This window comes from Eulemur rufifrons, chromosome 8 (assembly GCF_041146395.1).
Source record: "Eulemur rufifrons isolate Redbay chromosome 8, OSU_ERuf_1, whole genome shotgun sequence".
NCBI classification, from domain to species: Eukaryota; Metazoa; Chordata; class Mammalia; order Primates; family Lemuridae; genus Eulemur; species Eulemur rufifrons.
This window is the reverse complement of record NC_090990.1, coordinates 49,744,153-49,769,697: the sequence shown is the minus strand read 5'-3', so window position 1 is coordinate 49,769,697 and position 25,545 is coordinate 49,744,153. Positions and strand designations below refer to the sequence as shown.

General features: G+C 40.1%; 1 protein-coding gene across 3 annotated transcripts in view; it reads right to left on the bottom strand.

The window, feature by feature from the left end:
• DNAJC6 (DnaJ heat shock protein family (Hsp40) member C6) overlaps nt 1-25,545 on the bottom strand; it is a 137,489-nt gene that overhangs the window by 7,475 nt on the left and 104,469 nt on the right. For all 3 annotated transcript variants that reach the window (XM_069478038.1, XM_069478037.1, XM_069478039.1), the window contains exons 6-16: nt 25,114-25,247; nt 23,486-23,680; nt 22,471-22,588; nt 20,987-21,066; nt 19,876-20,069; nt 19,701-19,781; nt 16,779-17,213; nt 14,510-14,644; nt 12,261-12,329; nt 9,243-9,362; nt 2,091-2,354 (exon numbers count right to left, since the gene is read on the bottom strand). In XM_069478038.1, coding sequence (XP_069334139.1) covers nt 2,091-2,354; nt 9,243-9,362; nt 12,261-12,329; nt 14,510-14,644; nt 16,779-17,213; nt 19,701-19,781; nt 19,876-20,069; nt 20,987-21,066; nt 22,471-22,588; nt 23,486-23,680; nt 25,114-25,247 — 1,825 coding nt within the window. The remainder of the gene's footprint in view (nt 1-2,090; nt 2,355-9,242; nt 9,363-12,260; nt 12,330-14,509; nt 14,645-16,778; nt 17,214-19,700; nt 19,782-19,875; nt 20,070-20,986; nt 21,067-22,470; nt 22,589-23,485; nt 23,681-25,113; nt 25,248-25,545) is intronic.

Below are 25,545 nucleotides of genomic sequence, written 5' to 3'. Positions count from 1 at the left end.
ACCTTGGGCAAGTTACTTACCATCCCTATGCCTCAATTTCCCTGTCTGTAAAATGGGGATGGTATTAATAATATTACTTACCTCATAGGGTTGTTGTGGAAAATAAATGGGTTAACATTTTAAGTGCTTAGAAGGGTGACTGGCTATCTCAATGTTTGTTAAATTAAAACAAAATAGAACCAAAACACAGTAGTCTACGCAGTCAATGCCAATCGACCAAAATCAGTTTCTAAGTTGAAATCCATTTGCCATCTCTATGCTGCAAGACATTCTAGACACACACTCGCTGCAATCGAAGTGCTCTGAGATTAGAGATTTTGTCTTTCTTGTTTGCTGCTGCGTAGTGTTTTCTATACTGAAGATGCTCCATAAACATTTGCTGATTAAAGTCACTCCATATCTCAAAATAAAAATAGAAGGGAATCACATGACTCTATGGAATTATGCAGGGAATACCCCTGCTAGTCAAAGAACAGGCATGACGTTACATGTTCCTAACAATTGAATTCCTACACGTAGGTGTTGTGAGAAGGCACCAGTGTCATAGCCAGTAGTGTGTGGCAGTTAAGATCAGGGGTTCTGGAGCCAGATTGCCAGGGTTCAAATCCTGGCTCTGTTGCTTATAAGCCATATGAACTTAGGAAATTACTTTATCAATCTGGTGTCATAGATTCCCCATCTACAACGTGGGCTTTTTTTTTTTTTATATTATTATTATTATTATTATTTAGACAAAGTCTCACTCTGTCGCCCAGGTAGAGTGCAGCGGCATCATCATAGCTCACTGCAACCTCAAACTCCTCGGCTCAAGTGATCCTCCTGCCTCAGCCTCCCGCCAAGTAGCTGGGACTGCAAGCGCATACCAGAACACCTGGCTAATTTTTCTATTTTTAGTAGAGATGAGATCTCACTCTTGCTCAGGCTGGAATGGGGCTGGTTTTGAAGATTATATGAAATGATACAGGAGTCCCTCTTATCTACAGGGGATACATTCCAAGACCCTTAGTGGATGCCTGAAACCTCGGATAGTACTGGACGCTATATATACAGTATTATGGGATTTTTAAATCTTAGACAGCTACTAAGTGACTAACAGGTGGGTAGCAGATACAACATAGATACGCTGGACAAAGGAATGATTTGCATCCCAGGCAGGGCAGAGTGGGATGGTGGGAAATTTCATCATGAGATTTTAGGCTGACCGTGGGTAACTTGAATCTGCAGAAGATAAAACTGTAGACAAGAGGGGGATGACTGTACATGAAAAATGCTTAGGATAGCACCTGGCATATAGTAAGCACTCAATAAACGTTAGCTGCTGCTATTAGGAAGAGTAGAATTGCCTTTTCCATGTTCCATACGGAGAAAGGCCTGTTCCCTCATTGTGTATGATGAATTCATCAACTGAATTAAGGGTATGAATTAATCAAATGAATGTGAAATGTACCAAAACAGGCTTTTAATAAACTGAAATCTAACCATCCTGCTATGCAAAATACATTATTGTTTATTCACTGTCAAGAATCCCATCCAGAATGTCCTCCAGCCTCAGGTGTTCACAGGTGCCCCACTGATGTCAGGAATCCACCAACCAGAGCATAAGGTAGACCAAACGTCCAAGACGTAGTTACTCTGCTAATTGGGATCCAAGGGCAAATCTGAGCACAGTGCTTGAAAGGTCCCCAGCATTTCTCTTCCACCCCCTCTTCCAAAGGAATAACAACTTTAAATTCCTCCACGTCTCCGCTCACATCCATTCAAAATTCATGTAGTGCCCACTCTACGCCAAGCACTATGCTAGGCGCTAATGTGACATGGCAATAAGACATAGTCCCTGCCTTCTGTCCAGTTCCAGTCTGGAGACAGACAGACAAGCGAGCCAGCAGTCACAAAACAGTATAAACGTTAGGAGCATGGTAAACCCAGGATGCTCCAGGTATAGCACTGGGGGCAGAGGTCATGGTGTGTCTCTATAAGATTGCCTCAGAAACTACTGGAATTGTTTTCTGTCTTCTTCAGACATTCAAACCCAGGCAGTGAGACAACACTGACGGCCACCCTATAGCTGGGTCCCATTCCACCATCCTTACCCAAATTAGCTGATCCTTTCCCACGTTCGTTCTGGCCCCCAGGCATGGCGGAGAAGCTCACGTTGTAGTTGGGTCGGTTCTGGGGAGACGAGTGGGGCATGCTGGGCTGAGGCTTAGGCTGTGGCTGCTGCCAGCTGTAGCCACCTCCCTGTTGCCACCCTCCACCCATGGGCTGGGGAGATGCTTTCTGTGGCGAGCTGAGAGGCGGAAATCCTCCACCCAATCCAGTTGGTGTGGTGGGTTTGCTGGCAAATGAAGAACTACCTACAGAAAAAAAGGAGAAAGAAGGTAAGGCTATTTTGAGTAGCCTCTCACTCCTGTGTCTCAAGATACTGTTTGCAAGGACTTTAGTGGAAATTGCCTCCATCAATAGCATAATTAACCTTCCTAATAGGTAAAGAAATTGCAGGCATACGTATCATTTCCTTAATCCCCACAATTACATTTGGGGATAAGTTTTAGTAGCCTCAGTTTTTCTTCAAATAAACAAACTGCAAGTCAGAGTAGTTAAGTGAGTTTCTTAAAGGCATATGGCAAGTGGCAACTGGAACCTGAATCTAGACCCTACTAAGCAGATTCTATTTCCTCACTAGAACAAAAACTGCTAAATGACAAGAATGGGGAATAAAACAAAGTAAGTTCACTCACTCAGGTGCCACTTAAACTTCAGTTAACAGTATTAATCATTGTTTGTTACAAGTACAAACATGGTTAGTGACCAAGAGTAAACAAAGGTGTTTGAAATTTCACAAGTAGGTTTCCATTTCATACTACTTCCATTTTATTGCAGGAGAACAAAAACAGCCAACATTCTGACAGCTTTGGACAGGACAAAGGATCTCATTCAAGCTTTAAAAAATGTTACTTCATACCAGGAATTTAAGTAGAATCATGATTCCATAATCTCCAAACTTTTAAGCACTCAATACATACATGCTAAACTAGTTCCAAAATATGAACACAGCTATGGCTTATGTTTAAAGAGGCAAAATAAGAAATCAAAATATGGGGATCTCCAAGGACCCTTTCATGCAATGAGCCCAAAGTAATAGTGTTAATAACATAACTTACATTTATATAGCTCTTTAGAGTTTATAAAATGTGTTTATGTATGCTACTGCCTTGGAGCTACACAACACCCTTAGGAGGTAATCACTTTAAAGATGAAGAAATCAAGGCTCAGAGAGGTTTACTGATATGCTCATGATCACACAGCTAGTTAACAGATCTGGGATTTGACCATAACCATCCTGCCTCCAAATATCATGTTCATTTGCTACACCCATAATCCCCAATTCCTCCCCAAATCTCTGAGCCTTTCACTACAGCTCATCCCTCATCCTTTACTGTGTCTTCTTTCTACAGATATTTCCCTGCTATTCTGATCCTGGGACTCCTCTTTCCTTCCACACTGAGAATGTTCTATCACAGCCACAGGACGTGGAGTCAATCTGAGTTTGAGTCTCAGCTCTATCACTCATTCATCATTCATTCTTGCATGCATGCATTCATTCATACATTCTGTCACCAGTGTTTGCTGAGCAGCTACAATGGGCACGGGGAATACAGATGAAAAAAGATACAGAGAATCTTTGCTCTTCCAAAGCTGGGTGGAAAACTTCACTTCTTTGACCCTCAGTTTCCTCATCTGTGAAATCAAAACTATGTCTGTATCGCAAGTATACCATAAAGACACAGCAACTATAAGAAAGTGCTTCTCAAACACTGAATTATGCAAACTAAGGGGCATTATATATTAAAAAATAATGCAAGCTCACGCCTGGTACATTCTAAGGGCTCAATAAACACTCAGTAATAGGAAAAGGGAAGGACAGGGCCTGTCTTTGAGCTTGGCATTGCCCCCATCGTTCTGTAACTTATACCACGAAGCCTCTCTATGTGTCACTGGGCCTTCCTGCCAACAGCACATCAATGTACATCTAAGGCTGGGTATTCATTACACATGGGGGTTTCATTTTATACTTAAAGATGCTTACTTTGTTCTAAATGTGTATGTTTATTATTTTAAAATTTGCTAAATATAAAAAAGCCTAAGGAACTAAAAAAAACTTAAAAAATAAAAACCTTCCATATTGCTGCCACATTGTCATCCATTCATTCATTTATGAAACACTGTTGAGCATGCTCTACGTGCCAGGCTGCAGGTACAGTGGTGGAAAGGCAGACGCTGATCCTGTTCTCATGGGACTCACTGACATTGCAGGACTTTCTGATGTCTACACGTCCAGAATATTTTCTACCCATGATTAGCAATTCTAATTGTTAACGCTATTGAAGCAGAGAACTGACAGAAATACAAAGCAGTCGCTAAACCCAGAGGCCACTGCTATCCTCATTAAAAGCTGAAGCAGTGGTTCTCAACCTTGACTGCACGTTAGAATTACCCAGAGAGCTTTATTTTAATGCCTCATCTGTGTAGCCCCTACAGTAGGGGATATTTTAGATTTGATTAGGGTTTCTCTCTCCCACTATAGTGTCAGTTCCAAGGAGCAGGAATGCTATCTGCCTTGAATTTTTTTATTATATCCTGAATGCCTACCATGTAGCAAATACTCAAAAATACCGACTAAATGAGGGAGTTAATGCTAAAGGGTAGAAAACCACAGCCTGGTTGAACTGAATGATACCCCTCCCCACTCTTAGCTTCACCAGCCTCTAAACCCGTTTCTGCTCCAGAGTTTTTAAAATCTCCCCCAGTACATCTGGGAGAAATTAAAATTCTCCTCTCCCTCAATTTCCCTTTTAATCCATTAACAATTTCTACTGATTTTCTCTATTAAATATCAGGTGGCTCTTCTGCCATTACTGAGTTCAGACATTCACCTTGCCTTGTCCGGCAGCAACCTACAGTCGGCTCTTCCCATGCCCACTCTTGCCCTCATTCTTACTGGCTCTCTGAGATGCAGGCAGAGTCATCTCATCTTCCTAAACTGCAAAACTAGCTGCTTCCTCAACGTGCACTCAGGTTAAAGTCCAAACAAATTCTGAAATCATTCGTAATCGGCTTCACCTGTCCAATCCTGTCTCTCACTAACCCCTCCTGCCACATCCCCAGCTCGCCCTGGTCTCGCTCGTGGGGCTTTTAAACATGCCCTTCCCTCTGCCTGGTCCTCTTCCCTGACACATGGTCTTGACCATCTCACAGATCTGCCAGCCTTTCTGGATCCACCGGACTTTGGCTTAGGTGATCTCAGAACACCTGTGACCTTCCTCAGTCCTACAGCCCCTTTCAGATGATAATGCAGTTGCTATGTAACAGAGGGGGTCCTCTGGGAGCTCTTAAAATGCCCTATACCCAAGCCACATCTAGACCAATTATATCAGAATATCTCTGGCAGGAACCAAAGCATTGGTGTTTGTATCAGAATCGTTTAATGTGAAAATACCTAGAGAAGAAGGACACTGTCTTTATCTTTTCTGAACTGTCACTGTATAATTTGGAAGTTTAATTTTTACTCTCAGAGCACTTGTCTGGGATTCAAAATTTCTGGCTGGTAGCTCTCGTTTATCTATCTGTTCACTGTGTAGCTTTAGAAAAGTCATTTAATTTTTCTATTAATATGTGATGTGACTTAAAAAATGGGGGAAATTTAGGAAACCAGTTTCCTCAGAGGGAAGTTGTAAGAACTACTGCATTTCAGAAATGACAATGAATTCTTGAACTGCTCAAGTAGGTTTGTTGTCTGTAGTGATATGGGTGTAGCTATGCTGAAACTATTTTTGTTGTCTGACTATAAATGTTGCAATCCACGGAAACAAAAGATACACATATGGACTAGAAGAAGGTATTGGATTGTAATTATATATATTTATAGTTACTCATCTTCTATCTGTCTTCTGAATGGTAGAGCAATGATACTCTAGCACCCATGAACATATTTAACACACAGATCTTGGTTTTTAAATGTCATTCCAACAAAAATGAATGAGGGCTCCTTAGAGCATATCTGCTTCTAAAACTGATGCATAACAAGTTCAAGATAAGTCTGAAACATCTTGTTGTGTCATAAAGGAAGAAAATTTTCAAAAAATGATGGAACAAGTAAAAAGATACAGGGCTTTCATAAACCAAATCAAGGACAATGAGAACTTCCAAGTAAATAATGACAGTAATGGATGATAACACATTGAACCAAAAAGAATCCATTAGTGCCTTCTGATGATAGAGAAAGACGATATAGATGATGATATAGTTTGGATGTTTGTCCCCTCCAAATTTCATGTCGAAATTTGATCCCCAGTGTTGGACGTGGGGCCTGCTGGGAGGTGTTTGGGTCGTAGGCACCAAGCTTGTCCCTCATGAATGGCTTGGTGCCCTCCCTGCAGCAATGAATGACTAAGTGCTCTATAGCTCATGGGAGAGCTGGTTGTGTAAAAGAGCCTGGCACCACCTCTTCTTCCTTTTGTTCCTTCTCTTGCCATGGGACAAGCCTCCTCCCCCTTCACCTTCTGCCTAGATTGGAAGCTCTCTGAAGCCCTCATCAGAAGTAGCTGCTGGTACCATGCTTGTACAGTCCGCAGAACCATGAGCCAAATAAACCTCTTTTCTTTATATTAATAGATTACCCAGCCTCAGGTATTCTCTTATACCAAAGCAAACAGGCTTACACAGATGATGATAATGATACATAGATGAAAGATAGAAAGATAAGAAAGAAAGAAAGAGAGAGAAAGAAAAAAAAGAAATGAAAAGAAAAGATGAGATTGTTCCTTACAGTAAAATGCAAACTAATATATGTAGAAAGAAAGACAGAATTGGAAAATCACAGCCAGGCATGATGGCTCATGCCTATAATCCCAGCACTTTGGGAAGCTGAGGTAGAAGGATTGCAGGAGTTCCAGACCAGCCTGGGCAACATAGCGAAACCTTGTCTCTATAAAATTTTTTTTTAAAAATTAGGCTGAACATGGTAGCTCATGCCTGTAATCTTAGCACTTTGGGAGGCCAAGGCAGGAGGACTGCTTGAGCCCAGGAGTTTGAGGTTGCAGCAAGCTATGATGATGCCACTGCACTCTAGCCTCAGTGACAGAGTGAGACCCTGTCCAAAAAAAAGAAAAAGAAAGAAAGAAAAGAAGGAAGGAAAGAAGGAAGCAAGGAGAGAAGGAAGGAAGGAAGGAAATCATAACTTTATAAGCAGCATAGTATTAATAATAATTGCTTTGTGCAAGAATCATTAATGAATACTAAAACCATTGGGTAAAAGTCAGATAGAAAATAGAATATTCTCAAATAGGATTATCTCAAATAGGGTAGTCTCAAAATATCTCCCCCAGATTAGCAACTAATTACAAAAGGAAGAAACCTTTTCAGTAAAGAAACCTAGCAGACACCACCTTAAACAAATGATTCAAGTTAACATCAAACTCAAATTGAGACTTCCTCAACTGGCCTGTACCCTTCGAATATCAATGTCATGAAAGACAAGGAAAGACTGAAAAATGACTCCAAATTAAAGGAGTTTAAAAAGACATGGCAACTAAATGCAACATGTGATGCTAGATTTTTAGAAAGAGCTTCCTACAATGGTCACCTCTTCAGAGAGGACTTCCCAAACCACCTGCTATCTACAATAACACCCCAGCCCATCCATCACTTGCCTTCTCCTCTTTTTCCTTTCATTTTCCTTTTCCTTATTTTTTTTTCATAGCACTTAGCATGAGGGCTATAAGTGTAAGCTTCAGAGCTAGACCTCTTGGTGTGTGAAACCTTGTGATTGGGCATGTTACTTAACCCTTTTTTTCCCTGTTCCCTCATCTGCAAAATGAGGATTATAATACTGCCTACTTAAAAAGATTATGAGGGAGATTAAATGAAATGATATATGTAAAATACTTAAAATAGTGCCTGGCACATTGTAAGGCCCCCAATTAACATTAACTGTTACTTTTACTATTTTTATTTGATGTTATATTATACATTTACTCATTTACTATTTGTTTCTCCTTTTAGAATGTAAGCTTTATTAAAGTAGGAGTTTTGTTTTGTTTTGGTTTGCTTGTTTGGTTGGTTTTTATTAAAACAGTACAAGCACACAGAAGGCACTTAGTGAGTATTTGTCGGATGAATAAATGCATAAAAAACAAACAGCGAATGAGATTTTATTTAAGTAAAATTTCACCTGGTGTTATGTATTACTTTAAAATTTGAAACTTCCATTAAGATACAAAGAAGGGTGGGGGAAGAAGATGATCATGTTAAAGAATTTTGAGAATTCTTAAAAAGGGGGAAAAAAATCTAATGAGTACAGAATGGAAGGTCAAGATTCTGACACTACTGCTGGCAAAAACAGCAGCCATGCTCACATTCCCTTCAGACAATCTGGCCATAAATGCCCTAGGAGGGCTCTCTGATAACACAGACTATCAACATGGCCAATGTAAACTTTTGTGTCAGGCTAACCCATCCTTATTCAACAGCTCTGTACTGCCATAGAGGAAGGAAAAAGGATTCAGAACACAGCAGTCCAATGAACTCCTTCTTAAAAAAAGGTTCCTTGGTGAAATAGGTTTGAGAAGCCTGGCTACTGTATCCTTGTTAGCAGCTATCAAAATCCACTGAACCCAGTGTTTCCCAAAGTCACTTGCTCATGGAACACCTATCTTGTAACAACTATTAACATATGATGAAAAACATTCTGGAATTACTATACAGAGAGTCTATTTTCTGTATAGAATTTTACAAATTGACCAGAGAGCACTGTAGTTAATGGGAAAAAGGAAGATAACAGTGTGAGGCTCTCACAGGTAACATCACAGTAGGCTTCTGCAAGGCCGGCATTATGTGGTACAAATCTATCTTACCAGCTGTGTCCCAGACCATTTCCCCACACACTACCTTTGCTATAGCCAAACTCTGTTGTCATGTGCTCCTGGAAGCTCTAATGTTATTCATGCCTAATCCAAAATTGGGCATTGGAGAAATGAATTAATAGTAGTGATTTACAACCCAATATCTGATGCCTATTTCTTTTTTTATTGTTGTCAAAGCAAATCTCAGGTTTCAGAGGACAGAATACATACTATTTTAGGTCCCAGGTCATAATACCAGTGTGTTGTAACATCAAAGATTTAGATTTGAGCCTTTGTAGCTATAAGTAAATGTTATTTATATTTAATTTGCTGAGTTTGTACCTAGCGTTCCAAGGTCGGCAAAAGGATCCAGAGTCTGGGGTTTGCTTTGATGGGTGGGAGTACCATGCGAGGATCCTGTTGGGCTGGTGGCAGCTGACTTGCTTCCCATTCCAAAGCCTCCTGAAAAGGAAATAAGGTCATTGAAAATGAGTTAGTTGTCTGAAGCTGAATTCTGAAATTTAGAATTCCAGAGCTGTTGTTCATTTGTCTCCAGGGCAAATTAGGACAGGGTTTGGAAATGTATAAGAAGTTGCTAGGCCCTGTCTCTCTGACCTGGGTGAAAGGTGGCCTGGAGCAAGGACAGGACACAGAAAAGACAGATGCTCTTTCCTGACCACACGTGTGAACTATTATTCTATTATTTCCAGTGTTTACCTCTCATGTCCCCTTTCCTATGGGATTTGCCAATTCCTAACTGAGTAACTTTGGGAATCTTGTTTTATGTCTTTGAGAGTCAACATTTTATCATTGATTTAAAAAAAAAGGAAACAATAAGAAAACAAAATCACAGGCAACAAAAGAAAAATAGACAGGACTACATCAAACTAAAAACTTGTTTGCACCAAAGGTGACAATCAATAGAATAAAAAGGCAGCAGAGTAAAAAGACCACTATCTCTCACCATATATAAAAATCAACTAAAAATGGATTAAAGACCTAAATTTAAAACCCAAAACTAAGAAATTCCTAGAAGAAAACATAGAGGAAAAGCCCTATGATATTGGTCTGGGCAACATTTTTGGATATGACCTCAAAAGTACAGGTTACAAAAACAAAAATTGACAAAGGAGATTATATCAAACTAAAAAGATTCTGCACAGCAAAAAAACAATCAGCAGAGTGAAGAGATAACTTACAGAATGAGAGAAAATATTTTCAAACTATACATTTGATAAGGGGTCAATATACAAAATATATATGGAACTCAAACAACTCAATAGCAAAGAAAATCCAAATAACTCAATTAAAAATGGGCAAAAGACCTAAAAAGACATTTCTCAAAAAAAGATATATTAATGGACAATAGATATATAAAAAAATGCTAACATCACTAATCACACACCAGGGAAATGCAATTCAAAACTACAATGCCATATCACCTCACTCCTGTTAGAAAATCATTACCAAAAAGACAAAAAGACAAAAGACAATAAGCGTTGGTGAACATGTGGAGAAAAGGGAACCCTTAACACACTGCTAGTGGGAATGTAAACTGGTACAGCCTTTATGGAAAACAGTATAGAGTTTCCTTAAAATATTAAAAGTAGAGCTACCATATGGTCTACAATCCCACTATTGGGCGCGTGTGTGTATGTGTGTGTGTATCCAAAGGAAAGGAAATCAGTGTGTTGAGCAGATATCTACACTCCCATGTTTACTGCAGCACTAATCACAATAGCCAAGATATGGAATCAACTTACATGTCCGTCAGTAGATGAGTGGATAAAGAAAATGTGGCATATATACACAATGGAATACTATTCAGCCACAAAAAGAAGGAAGTCCTGTCATTTGCAACATCATGGATGAACCTGGGGGACATCACGTTAAGTGAAATATGCCAGGCACAGGAAGACGAACACCTCACGATCTCACCCATATGTAGAAGCTAGAAAAGTCGATCTTATAGAAGTGGACAGTAGAATGGTGGTTATCAGAGGCTGGGGGTTTGGGAGATGAGGAGATGTTGGTTAAAGGATATATAATTACAGCTAGACAGGAGGAAGACGTTCAAGAGATCTATTGTACAGCATGGTAACTACAGCTAATGATGACGCACCGCATTCTTAAAAAATGCTAAGAGAGTGGATGTTCACGGCTTTCACCACAAAAATGGTAACTATGTGAAGTAATGCATTTATTATAATCAGCTAGATTTAACCATTCCACAATGTACATATACAAATATATACAAAACATATATATACAAAACATCGTGTTGTACATGATAAATACCTACAATTTTATCTGTCAATTGAAAAAAAATTTTAATCCAATGAAGAAGGAAACCCTGTTATGTGCTACAACATGGATGAAGCTTGAGGACATGCTAACTGAAATAAGCCAGTCACTAAGAGACAACACTGCATGATTCTTCTCATGGGAGGTATTGAAAGTAGTCAAACTGAAAGAAACAAAGAAGAATGGTGGTTTCCAGGGCTGGGGAAGGTAGGGGTGGCAGCTATTGTTTGGTAGGTGTCTGGCTGCAGTTATGTGGGGTGGTCAGTGGGAAGGAAGGGGTCGTTCTGTGGATCTGTTGCACAACAAAGTGCACGTAGTTGACAATGTTGTATTGCATGTACGTTTGGAAATTGTTGGGAGGGTTAATTTTATGTTATGCGGTAGGGGTAGGGGTGCTACAATTTTAAAAAAAAGCAAACAGTAACTGCTTTAGAAAGTGGCTGTTATAAGCACATTGTGTGTATTTGTGTGTGCATGTGCTTAACTTATACAGGGTCGTGAAGGCAGTCATGCAAGACAGCTCTCAGTAAATGCCAGAGTCGCCACGACAAAGAGACCTTATTAATTACTGACAAATCCAGCCCTTAAATAAGTACTTTGTGAAGAAGGAAGAATATTCATATTTATTCAGGATCTACTCTATGCCAGAAACTTACATATAACCTTTCATAACTTAAACTTACACAACTGTATGGGACAAAAGATATTATCCCCATTTTTTTAAGATTAGAAAACTGAGGCTCAGACTAGCCAAAAACTCCAAGAGTTTCTAAGTGGTAGAGTTAGATATACAGCTGTATCTGTCTGATTCTATTGTCAAGACAGACATTCAGCAAATGAGACTTAGAAGATAAATAACATATGATAAATAGCACTATCACATCATCAAGTGCATTGGGAAAAGCCCCTCCAGAATACGAGTGAGTCTTTAGGAAAAATCAACACAAATGACATAGGTAGGCTATACTACCCTGTAGGTACTCACTTTATCTTGGGTAAAGGTTATGCTTTGGCAGTTGGTTAAGCGTGTACAAAAAATAACCTGCTGAACTTTACCTGGTTTAGCATGCCAGTCCCAACCGCCCGAAACATCTGGCTGAATGTTCACAGCAGGTGTACTAGAAGCTGCAAATGGGGAGAAGAAAAAGAATGAGAACAAGACAGCTCAAAACCCACTTTTCTGCGTTCACACAGGATAATGCCACTCCTTCCATGAAGCCTGCATGGCCTCCCAAGATGAAAGGGATTCACTCCTCTTTCTGAGTTCTAGCCACCCTCTGCAACACTTATTATTTTCTGCTTTCACCTATGGTTGCTGACATGGGGCTTGGTAGAAACCATAGATTATTGGCCTCTGCTCCTTCTTTTGCTCACCTTTGCTCTACCTCCATATATCCACACACTTTGAATTATAACTGAGCATGTGTCTGTCTCCCTTAAATTGTGAGTCCCTTGAAGGCAAGAACTATCTTACGCATGTGTCTCACCCTATTCTTAGCACAGAGTCAGAGGGCACTAAGAAAAGAGGAAAAAACTTGAACTCAATTCACCTTAGCTAAGCATTAACAAGTGTATTAGAGGCATGACCCACTTAGAACTGAAATTTTGTTTTCTCCTCTGCTGTGACATGAATTGAGAATGATGAGTCATTCAGAAACTGTACTGGGCACTGACTATACACCACCTGCGATGCTAGTGCTAGGGATGTGTCTATTGTTAATCAAAATAAACTCACTGCACCTTCAAAAAAGATCACTTTGACCCCTCTCAAACTTCCAAACATATAATTTTAAAGATATATTCAGCTACGGAGAATCAGGTGTACTAGAGGAATATGTAAGTTTAGTAGGAAGTTTTTTTTACATCTATAAAATCTACATAAGAAACAGGATGCCATAAGAAAGAATTTAGTTCTAAGGCACCTCTAAGTTTTGCCCATAAAAATTAGTGAGTGAAATACAAATACTAACCTGACATTGCAAGTGGGATTTAAAACACACACACCCACGCACACGTCCACACCCCCTCCCAGAAGAACGATGAAGGCACCAAGATTAGCATTCCAAGCCTTTTATTTACCTGTTTTGTTTACTTAGTACCAACCAAGATATTCGTACCTTCCCATCGTTAAGTTTAAAAGAACATGCCATTATCAGCAATAATAATTTTTTTTCTTTCTAATCTTCCCTTCTCTTTTTCCCTAGTAACCCATGAAAAATGAGGTAGACATTAGGCAGTTTTGCCAACATTTACTGTCTGATTTCATTTAAACTCTGATCTCATTTTCACATCCAACCAACCAGGATGTAGAACGAGGTATTATAACTTCAACCTTATTACTAATCAAACCCTTCTCAGGCTGTGGCCAATAATGTCCAACAGCCTTCAACATCAGGGATGAGCTATAATTCTCTGGCTCAAAGCCATTTATCCTTCACCTAAAACTTCTAGTTTTAATCAACGTTACTTAAGTGATACACTTTTGTACTCACAAATGGATGTGATTATTATTCGTTCTATACAACCTAAGTCTCTGACATACAAATGTAATTTGGGCTCATATGTAATTTAAAATTTATTAGCAGTCACATTTTAAAAAGTAAAAATATGATAGTGAAATTAATTTTAACAATATGCTTTATTTAACCCAATATATTCAAAATATTATTTTAACAAGTGACCGATATTGAGAATATTAATGAGATATCTTATATTCTTTTTTTTGTGCTAAGTTTTGAAATCTGCTATGTATTCTGTACTCGGAGTGCACCTCAGATCAGACTGGCCACATTTCAAGTGTTCAACAGCCACTTGTGACTAGTGGCTACTGTATCCTAAACTTTGTGTTCTGGGGAATACTAATTTTATGGAATATGAATATATTTTATTAACTTAAGAGCTATATTTTCCACATTTCAAAGATTTTCCCAACAAGGATGCATCTTTTAATCATTTAAAAATGGAAGTGTTTTTTTCTTTCTCATTGATACATAAAATAATGATACATCCTACAACCAATGGTGATTTATGATTCTGTTCATATAGCTCTAACACAAAAAAGCATTCCACAGTCAAATAAACAAACAAATAAATAAAACAAAGGTAAGCAGGCTTCTTTTTGTAACACACTCCAAAGCTTTTACTACCTTCATGTGAATTATTAATTTCCAAAAAAGAAATGTACAATGTAGCCTTTTCCAAAAAGAAAAAAAAATGCACCCATAGATTGCTCTTATATCTGAGCACCTACTGACACTTTGTGGAAAACTATGATCCACTGAACACAATATAAAATACTTCCTTACCATGCACTGTGGGTGAAGGACTTCTTGTAGGCTGAAGAAAGGGGTCACTGGAAGCACTGGCTGTGTTCAGAAAAGAACCCAGCAAATCTTGACCTGATGGTTTGGAAGGTCCTCCAAATGGGTCAAAGGTGGCACCTAGAAAACAACGGGAAAAATGTATTTATTTGTCTTATGAGTTCATTCATTCACTAAACATTAAAGAATTGTCAATATTGCTTGGCCCTAGGCCAAATTCTTAAAAAATCAGGATGATACATGCTTCCTGAGCTGCTCCACAGGCCTATCGTGGCCTCAAAACTTCCTGCAGGGCTAATAACGGACCCAAAGGATTTCTGACCACACATGAATAATCCCATCTTTGTGGACAAGGGAGTATTTTGGATTTACCTGCCGGATGAACCACAGTCAATACCACTGCCGCTACATAAAACTATTGATAATCTGCTGCCCAGCAGATGTTAGGAGAACATTATGCCAGTGAAGTTACAGCTGAAAACTTATTAAAAACATACCCTACCTGGTTTTAAGAGTGGGGTTTATTTGTTAACTATCTTTATCCCTTCTTGCCATGACTTACAGTACATTATAAATATCAATTTATATTAAATTAGAGGCATTCTCCAATAACTAAAACTATTCAATACCATAAGACCAGAGCTCAAAATTTAGGCTGCTAGGTAACAATCATCCCCATTTTACAACCGAGGAGATTAAGATTTTTTTCAATAAGTTTACACAGATGGTTAAGTGTTGGTCGTGGGATTCAAATCCAGGCCCTTAACTCTAGACTTGGTATTCTTTCGAATTCCTGTTCAGGGGCGGAATACTTGCATTCTACACCAGGGTCTGCCACTAATCCTCTGGGTTATTTTCGGACAGGTCAATCAATATATCTAGGCCTCAGTTTCACTGCCTGTACCCTGAGGCACAGAATTAACTGTCTGGTCTAAGGCTCCTGCTAGCTGTGGCACTGGAATACAACTGCCTGCACGGGACTGTGATGAATGAAACTGACAGTCACACAAGGTGAAACGTGGCCATCAAGTACTATGCTGTCTTGGATCTTGAGGATTTTCTTTTCTGGCAGAGCTTTTTATCACTTTGGTGAGCTGGATGGAAAGCAGAGAAGTATAGAGAAAATAGCCTTGGCATAGCAGTCAGGGCACGGAGTTCACATCCTGGCTTCACCATTAACTAATGGGGCAGCTTGAGCCTCAATGCCTGTACTCTGCCTCTGAACTCCACTGGCATAAAGGATGCCTCCAGCTGAACCCCCATAAATCAAGACCAGCCCAGAGCCTTCTGAGAAATGAAGGGTAGCTTGGAGGAGAAAGTTCCTACACGACACTACAGGCCGGAAGAGTTGAGACATTTCTTTTTACTCTTCCTAATGTGATGTTGTCTTCATTAATGACAGTAGGCCGGGGGAAGGTGTTTTGAGTTGGTTCTTTAGAAGCTGCAATGGATCTCTGCTTACCCAGCTACACTGTCTTGCTTGCAAATGTGAAAAAACTGTGGATGGCCTGTTATAGAAAGGGCTGAGTCTGCAGCAACGAGCAGAGTGAAACTAACTGAGCCCCAGGGGGCTCCAGCTCCTTGTCTGGTACCAATTGCTCTGTTTCAGTCAGCTATGCTGATGGCATGAGTCACCTACATATATTTTGAAATAACCAAACACTTCTCTGCATAGCCAAAGTGTATTCAGAAAACTACAATTCCAGGAAGGCATTACAGGAAAACTGAGGGAAAGCTCTGGAGTCAAATGGCCTAATTTTGGACTCCGGCGCCACCAATTACTAGCCGTAGACACTTAGGCTACTAATTTAACTCTAAGCCCCCATTTCCTCAAATATAAACAATTATACAATGGGGATAAGACTCACACTTATTTATTGGGTTTTTTTAAAAAAATTAAATCATGTTTAGTGTTAAATTCCATGTCTGGCAAATAGTAAGTGCCCCATAATTATCAGCTGCTATTATTAATAATAATTTATTGATCGATATCTCCAAGCAGAAGTATGTAAAGCAGCTCAGGAATTGAAGTCCTGAAAAGAAGGAAATAAAAAATAAGAGTGTGAAACTCAAACATCCAGTCTTACACTACCTTGTTTCTCTTCTGATCTCTATTTAAATGAAGATATATACCTCTAAGGGACTTTCAGGGAAACCAGAAAAGTCTAGCTTATTAGTAAAATTCAATTCTACCTGCTTAGCCCAAGGGTTAAAATTCAAAACTGAGAGGTACAGGCAACATGGAAAGAATTACCTTCTCCCACTCTGAGGGTTGGAGATGCAGAGGCAGAGGGGGCAGAACGGCGCGGGGTTGACTGGGTGGACGCAGGTCCACTGGCATGAAACACGTCTTCGACCCCTGCCTGTCCAGCCGGGGCAGGACCAGCCGCACCTCCACCCCCAAACAGGTCGCTCAGTAGTTCAGAATTGGTGGGAGGCGCCGCCGGTGGAGAGAAGTTCTTACTCACTGCAGACCCTTCTAGGCCCAGCAGGTCCACATCCTCAGGGGGTGGAGGGGCGGCGGGCTCCTGCTGCTTTTTGCTGGGCTTCTTGGCCCCACGAGGCTTGTCACCATTGGCATTACCATGTGGACTGGAGAGAGTCAGAAGTTCATCATCCGATTGCTCACTTTCCTGATTCACCAGGGCAGCGTGGTCCTCCTCGCAGAATGACTTCTCCGATTTCTGGTCTAAGGAAAGCCAACATGCCCATAAATGCTTAGTTACTGATCGCAGCACTGTTGGGTTTTGTTATAGGTATATAATTCCAGACAGAGAGAGAAGGATCTAGCCCTGAGCAAACAGTGCTTTCAGACCCTTACCAATGGACAAAGTGACGTACTTCACATTATATTCAATTACCATTTGTTGAGCATCTGAGACACAGTATAGTACAGTGGTAAAGACCAGAAACTCCGGAGCCAGACAGCCTGGGATTGAATTCCAGCTCCACTGGCTCTGTGACACTGGGCAAGTTACTTTACTTCTCTGTGCCTTGGTTTCCTCATCAGCAAATGGGGTAATAAATAATACCTAACTCACAGGCTACTGAGAATTATATAAGATGATATTATAAAGTATATAGATCAATAGTAAGTAGTACGTACATGTTGACTTTTCTTATGTATTTTTCAGGCACTATGCTAGGTTTTAGAAAATGAGCATTATCTACTAGTCTTTTGCTGGTACTTCTCACTGTCCTTTACTTCTCCATGTGTCCTGCAGCCAAAAGAAAAGCCTTTCTCCCACTGTCTGGAGCAGAAATGACCACACACCTAGTAGGTGGAGAGAATGACTCTGCTTCGGATGGTCCTTACACCAGCCTGCAAGGAGACACTTTCAGCATAAATTGGGCAGCAAGAAAGAGGCCTCTTATGGGAAAAGAGTGACTTTCCAGGCCCTCCTTGCGGCAGATCTTCCCATGCAAATTTGTTATTGAATGTCAGATAGACACTCCAAAGCAAGTACAGACCCATACCCTTTACTCTCAATTCTGAAATGCAAAAAGCTACGAAAGGGAAAGGCCTTCCTAAGTTCGGCATAAACTTAGTTGGCAGAAAACTGACCAGAACAGATACGAAGATACTTATAGTCTTCATTTATCTCACTCAGGGTTATTATTTATATGTTCCACTGCAGAAATATTAATATATTTTATTATAGGTTATTGTCTGAGATACCACTGAGGATATTAAGTAATACAGGGTTTGTGTACCGTATCACCTTTCTAAAACTCAAAAATTCTGCATTCCTAAACATATCTGGCTCTGAGAGATTCAGATAAGAGATTGTGCATCTGTGCCAAAATCTATTTCAGGCCAGGTTTTGTGGCTCACACCTGTGGCTCACATGTCAGCACTCTGGGAGGCTGAGGTGGGAAAATTGCTTGAGGCCAAGTGGTCAAGACCAGCCTGGGCCGGAAAAAAAAAAAAAAAATTAGCCAGGCATGGTGGTGTGTGCCTGTAGTCCTAGCTACTCAGGAGGCTGAGGCAGGATTGCTTGAGCCCAGGAGTTCAAGGCTATAGTGAGATATGCTCATGCCTCTGCACTCCAGCCTTGGCAATAGAGAAAGACTCTGTATCAAAACAAAAATTATGGAGCCTATAGGAATCATTTCTAAATTTTTTATTAAAATGGCAGTGGAGAGGTAAGAGTGAAGTTTTATTAAAAGCCCTTACTATGAGGAAGATAAAAGGTAAGAAAAACCAAGAGGGGGCGGCTGAAAATTCTACCTGTTGTCTACGTATCACTGGGTTTTTCAAATTTGAGAAGTTGCTAGACCCATTTCTCGGAAGAAAATTATCGAAGTAAGCCTTTCAATTCACAGAAATTTTATGAACAATTTTTTCACCAAGCACTGAAAACTTCTGTAGGCAACAGGAGTACTGTCTCATATTCCTCACATCAGAGGAAGGCCAATCAGGAGAATTTCAAACAGACCATTAACAAAGCCAGTTTTCCACCTCTTTCATTCAGAAAGTTCCAACTACTCGATTCTACACTGAACCTTGCAGGTAACTTCAGACAACTCTAAAGCAAAGATGGCCAATGGGTATTGATTAGGATGTCAATGCCAGTCTATTGACGGTAGCAGCTGGAAGTGTTATATTGAGAAGAATTCTGAAAATATCTCTAAGTTTGAGAGAAAAGAATACAGTGATCACGCCCTGATTTCTGCTATGGCTGTTAGAGCAAGTAGCAGAGACAAACAGGCCAAGTACATGCCTGCCCTGCACCACAGTAAGCTCAGTTCTGTCCTGCTACTGGTTACAGCTCTCTGGAACAAATGCACAATATTATATTTTTAGAATATTTATTTAAGGCCAGGAGATAGACTCCTTTATGAATCTCTTTCTATTGTCAACAGCCTAAAGGAAATCCTAGAAAACATCACACTTATTTGTCAATCCAGGAAAGATGTAACCCAAAATACAGCATAGAGAGTGAAGCTAGAATTCAGCTTAAAATGGCCTTTTGCATCAGTATGAGAGCATCTGTGGAGTTGAAAGTAGGTAAGTTGTCTGATTTGAAAAAGAAATGAGTGGGAAGGAACAACTTGGATGACTTCTATCTGCTGCTGTGCTCTAGGCTGCTTATTCTAGGGCTAACCATTTTTATAGAGGAACCACATAATTTAATCATCAAACCATAAAACTTAAAGAAACGCTTGTAAGTACCTTGCCAACAGAGAGAGGCAAAGAAACCGCCTTGCCCGAAATGCCTGGGGTTGTCTGGAGGGATATCTATTGGAGCCTGTCCTGGAAGACAAAAGGCCATGCAGCATCAATGAAACACAGGAAATAAGTCAATGTGACAAATAACAGAGAGGCTTCATCCTGAAAGAATTCATACCTCCTAACACCAGCGTATCCTGATGCTCCTGGTGAGAAGAGAAGAGGATGCTGGGGTTGACGTCTTTTGTGCAGTAATGTTCCCATGGTGGGGTTAAGTCTATTACTTTGTCATGGGGCTGTAGTTCTACATCCAGTGTCACCTGAAATAGCTGAGGATATTTTTCTGGTACATCACATGCATCTAACTCTGGCCTAAAGAGGGATTTAAAAAAAAATAACAGTGAAAAATAATGGAACCAGCATGATGTTCAACACAGAAACTATCATAGGTTGACTCTTAGGTTTAACTCTGAGGCACATTTCTAAGGAAGACTCAATCAGAACCAGGTAAGTTACTTGACTTTTCTGAGCTTCAGATTCCTCATCTAAAGAAAGAGGAGAATAATCCCCGCTCAAAGAATTTGTCAAGTTGAATTTTGAGGGGAGGAAATAAATAAAAATAAATGAAATTAAAAAAAAAAAAAAGAATTTGAACACCACTACATGTAAAAGCATTCTAGAAAGCTGGGCTGATATGTTGGCCAGTATGCACTGGCATGGTCCAACTGGTTGCTAAAATAGTGAAAAAGGCCCACAGCTACCGCCTTGAGCCCTTGAACATCTCCACCCCTGTCCTGGCCCCAGCAACCCCCACCTGTCACCCAGCTTCAGCCACCCGCTGAGTTCCTAGACCACATATGATGTAGGCTAATGTCTGGCAGAGGATCCTCCAGACCCTGCTTCAGAGCCACGGCTAGGCATGCACTCTGATGGCCACTGCTCCTCCCACACCACTGATTGCTCTGCCACCCCTGGGGGGAAACACAAGGGGACACACAGATGCAAAGGATCAACTGTGGTAATACTTTGTTCCCTCTTTGTTTACTCTTGTTTCCTTACATGGAATTTTAGACCCTTCTATCTGAAGTCTTTGATCTGTTTGTACTTCTCAAGACAAATCACACCCGGCTGAAAGATTTAAAGCACATCCAGTCTCTCTGAGCTGCTAAGCTACACTCAGTGGTCCGCGAGCGTGGGGTTCTGGGGGATTCCGCAGCACAGCGCCGCACAGCCTCCGCGTGTCACGGCTGCGCTGATTGAAACTGACTTTTGGCCCAAGCAGTACTCACTTGGTAAACTTTAAAACTGTTGTGTCCAGTGGTATGAATCCAGTATGAAACTGAAGCTGGAATATCTGCGTGTTGGTCACCTAAAAATACGTGACAGAAGCACAGTACAATTGATCAATGAAAAGGAAATCTGATCAAAAGATTAGATTTTGGGGAGCCAGGCTCCTTCAATTGTTTCTACATCTCAATCTTTGTTTACTCTGAATATTAAACAACCTCTCTGCTTAGAACAGGCTCAGCTTCATTTCCAACCTCTCCTCTCCATGAACTCTGTCTTGGCAACCCATGCTCTCATCCACTAATGTCCCAGGTTTTTCCACATTCTTGCATGTTGCCATACTTTGATTCATTGCATTCCTTCTACCCAGGACGCCCTGCTCCAACCCAAGGAACCCATCCTTCAAAGCCCACCGTGAAAGGTCATATCCTCTCTGCAGACTTTCTGGGCCACCACTGGCTAAAACAAACTACTGCCATTATAGCACCTCATCCTCCCTCTAATATGGTATTGTGGATATTTGTACTTGTGTGAACTTTGCTTGCAAGCATGAATTTCTTAAAGGCAGAAACAGTTTTGTTCTTGTCAGTCCTAAACACCTAGGCAGTGGCTGGCACAAAGCATACACTTAGCAAATATCTGATAAATTAAAATGCATTTGCAACATTATTCCTAATAACCAAAAAGTGGCAATAGTCCTAATGTCCACCAACTGATGAAGAGGTTAATAAAATGTGATACAGACATGCAATGGAATATTATTTGGACATATAAAGGCATAACATACTGACACATGCTATAACATGATGAGCCTCAAAAACATGATGCTAAGTGAAAGAAGCCAGCTACAAATGACTACATAGTGTATGATTCCATTATATGAAATGCCCAAAATAAGCAAATCCATAGAGATAGAAATCCATAGAGATAGAAAATAGATTAATGGTTGCCAGGGGATGGGGGAGGAGGAATGGGCAGTGACTGCTCATGGGTACAGAGGAGTGATGAAAATGTTCTGAAATTAGATAGTGGTGATGATTGCATAACTCTTTGAATATACTAAAAACTACTGCATTGTACACTTTTAAAGGGTGACTTTTATGTTACGTGGATTTTATCTCAATAAAAAATTGAAAAAAAAATCATTTAATTCTACATCCTTAGTAGAAATCTCTCCCCTTACACTGATCCAAGTGGGACACTATAAGAAAGACACAGCTTCTAAAGAGCATGGTTTGCTAAAAGTTCAAGGGCTGCCACCTCTGGCACAGTTATAATCATGCCAAGGACTTTGGGAAAGTCACAGCCTCCCTGAGCCTCAGTTTCCTCTCCTGTAAGATAAAGGAGATGAACATGCGCAATCTTGAAAGGCTCTTTCTCATTCTAAAACCACAAGTCAAGCCCAAAGAGATGTGGAGAAAAGATTCAGAAATATTCCTTTTAGAGACTCAGATAAGTTTACATCCGGTTCTTCTTGAAACCATACCTTAGCCTGCAGCCGGCTCCCAATGGTTGACCTCAAGTGATACATGGAAACGACCACATCTCCTTGCACAGTGATGTTCAAGGGAATGAAGATTTTTCCATCTTGGACACGGTATTCTCTTTAAACAGAGACCAAAGCGTACATTGAGAGGGAGTCCAATCTGGTACAATCACACAGACACAGGTAGAGTTCTCTGTGGCTCTGACCAAGGGACCTGTTTTCCCAGGCCTGGACCCAGAAACCACTTCCTATCTTGAACAAAAACAGTCCTGCAGCTTGTGCCAACTGGATCTGCAATGGGATGGAGCTGGTCTGATACCAGACACTCTCTTTGCATCCACCTGGACTTCTAAATAGTGCAATTGCCCATCCTTGTTTTGCCTATCTCTTGTTCTCCACACATGCATCTGGCCCTGGTTTATGTGCCTTTTCCTAACCTTAAATTAATAGTAAAAGCAGAGATAAAAGGAACAAAAAAAAATCCAATGGAGATCAGTATAGAAACAGAAATGTCATGCTCTGTGAGGGTCTTAGATACCAATCCCCAAATTCAATCTGTTCTAAACTAATTTCATTTTGCATTACCACCCACTCCTTTCTCTCCACACACCCTACAAACTCCCACTGGCACTTGAACTTTATTATAATTCTATACCTCCTTTCATTACATCACCATCTACATAGTTGCTTACTCTCATTCATCACTGTCTCTGCCACTACCCTCCCCGAATCCCATCAAGACCATCTCCTTATTTAATGACCAGGTCCTTTGATCCCCACCACTGTCTTACCTCTCATTATAGCTTGTGCTGGTCCATTAGTCTATATTACCATTAGACTTGAAAAGGGGCCATAGCATCTCTTGATTTAGTTGTACTTTTTTATGATTACCACTGAGATTGAACTTTTTAAATACATATCAGCCATTTCATAATGAAGATGCAGGAAGATGATCCAACTTACACAGGAATTGAGCAGTGCACAAGAGGAAGTGAAGAAAAGTATCATGACTTACTTCATTCGTTCAAAATCTGTGCAGGTTGTATATATTTTGGTTTCTCCAATCAGTACATCACAGTAAGGGCGACATCCGTTTCTCTGTTTGTTAAAAAAGGGTATTGGACTGACAGTGATTGACTTAATCGTGAGAGGCTTGAAGTGAGGGCGGTAGGGTTTGTCCGCCAGTAGGTCACACATATAGCCCAGGTATCTGAAACAGAAGATTGCCACTCTGTTGGGGCCCATCACACCAGGAGAAGCCAGCAATCTTTGCAATGAAGATAGCAAAAGTTTGTCCTTACAAATTACTAAGTTACCATAAAAATTTACTCTGTTAATTTCTCAAACATTGACTAGCAAAAGAGAATGCAGCCAATAATTTAGGTAAGATTTTATCTACTGAGGTTGCTGTACCTCCCCAAAGAATCCATAGTGAGCATATTTATTAAATCAAAAAGCTGATGGGAGCTTTACATTAGCTCCATATTTGAACATCTATTTCTATTTTATCCAGAAGATTAAACTTATCAGCTAAAACCTGCCTTTGGATACAATTTAAAATTTTCTCATCAGAAATGCTTTTAATTCAAAAAAGTAAAGAGATACAATTGAAATAAGAAAAAGAGCTGAGCATGGTGGTATACCTATAATCCTAGCTACTGGGAAGCTGAAGAGGGAAGATTGCTTGAAACCAGGAGTTCAAGACCAGCGTGACCGGCCTGAGCAAAATGCCTGGCGGTGGGGGGGAGGGGGGAGGACCTCTTAAGAGGTCTTACGAGTGAACAAGTGAGATTTCTGAAAGACTAGCAGATGCTCAGGTTAGTGTCCTAGGGAAGTCATATGTTAGAAGATCGGAGTATAAATGATAAAGTTTTATATTTAAGAAAAATAGATGTTAGGACTCTTTCTTATAATTGCATATGAAATTATGAAGTTTTAGGAATTAAGTCTTTCTTCAAAGGTCATTATGCTTAATTTGAAAATGTGTAGGAAGACTGGAAATAGGAGATCCTATTTTGAACACTGGAGCAGTTGTATAGTTTGAATAAAATTTAAGAACCACATTTTTTCACTTAGTTTTATGATAACAGAGCATCCATTATCCTATCGCGAACAGTTAAAGACTGAAAGAAAGATTTTCATCAAGAGCAACATGAGCTCCAGTTGTTTTGTACTTCCAATTCCTTTTGTGTCCGCCACAGGATGAACATCACTGGTAAGTATCATCATCTATTGCTTGGATTTCAGTAAAGATCTGTGTAGTGAGACAGAAAGGGTCTGGTCATAGAGCTTGGGATGAAGGATGATGTTCTGGCTGTGTCCATTAGGTACTTTTAGGCCTAGAGCAAATCACAACCTGTCTGAATCTCAGTTTCCTCACTTATAAAATGGAGGAAGTGGATATAAGTATTCTTTATTTAAAGTTTCCTTTTAAATTTAAAATCATAGATTCTCATTTTGGAGGGGCTTATGAAACTTTGTAAAAACCCAACATCCTAATCCAATTCAGTTTTTTTCCATGGTTCAGGATAATGCCAGATAAATTAAAAGAAAGTTCTGAAAGCATCTACAAGGCAGATTTCAAACAGTGCATGGTAGCAATTAGACCACATCTGTGTCTACCCTGCTTCTAGCTTACTTTACCTCCTGTGGGAAGGCGAAAGTCCAATTCCTGGTCGCTTTGCATACAATAATCGAACCGCTGGGCCAGGAGTAGAGTAGAGATTACAGAAAATGAACATAGCACCAACCAGAATTGACGATGCTGCCCGTCCATCCTTTCAAAGAAAATGCATAAACTCATCACGAACATGATCAAATTGGCCATTCTCCAGTGAGAGAAATTAAGAGAGAGAAAGAGGAGAAATCCTCTTAACTAGGTAGGGGTGCCTTTTACTTCAAAATGGTTGACTTGAAAACCAAAATCTCTTTCAGCCATATAAATCATAAAGCAATAAGAAAAGACTTATTCTTAGGATAAAATTGACTCTATACTAACCTAAGAAGCCCAGTAAATTTGGTTTGCATCTATTTACTGAAAAATAATGTAATCTTCAAAGTAGCTTGGGACTTGTA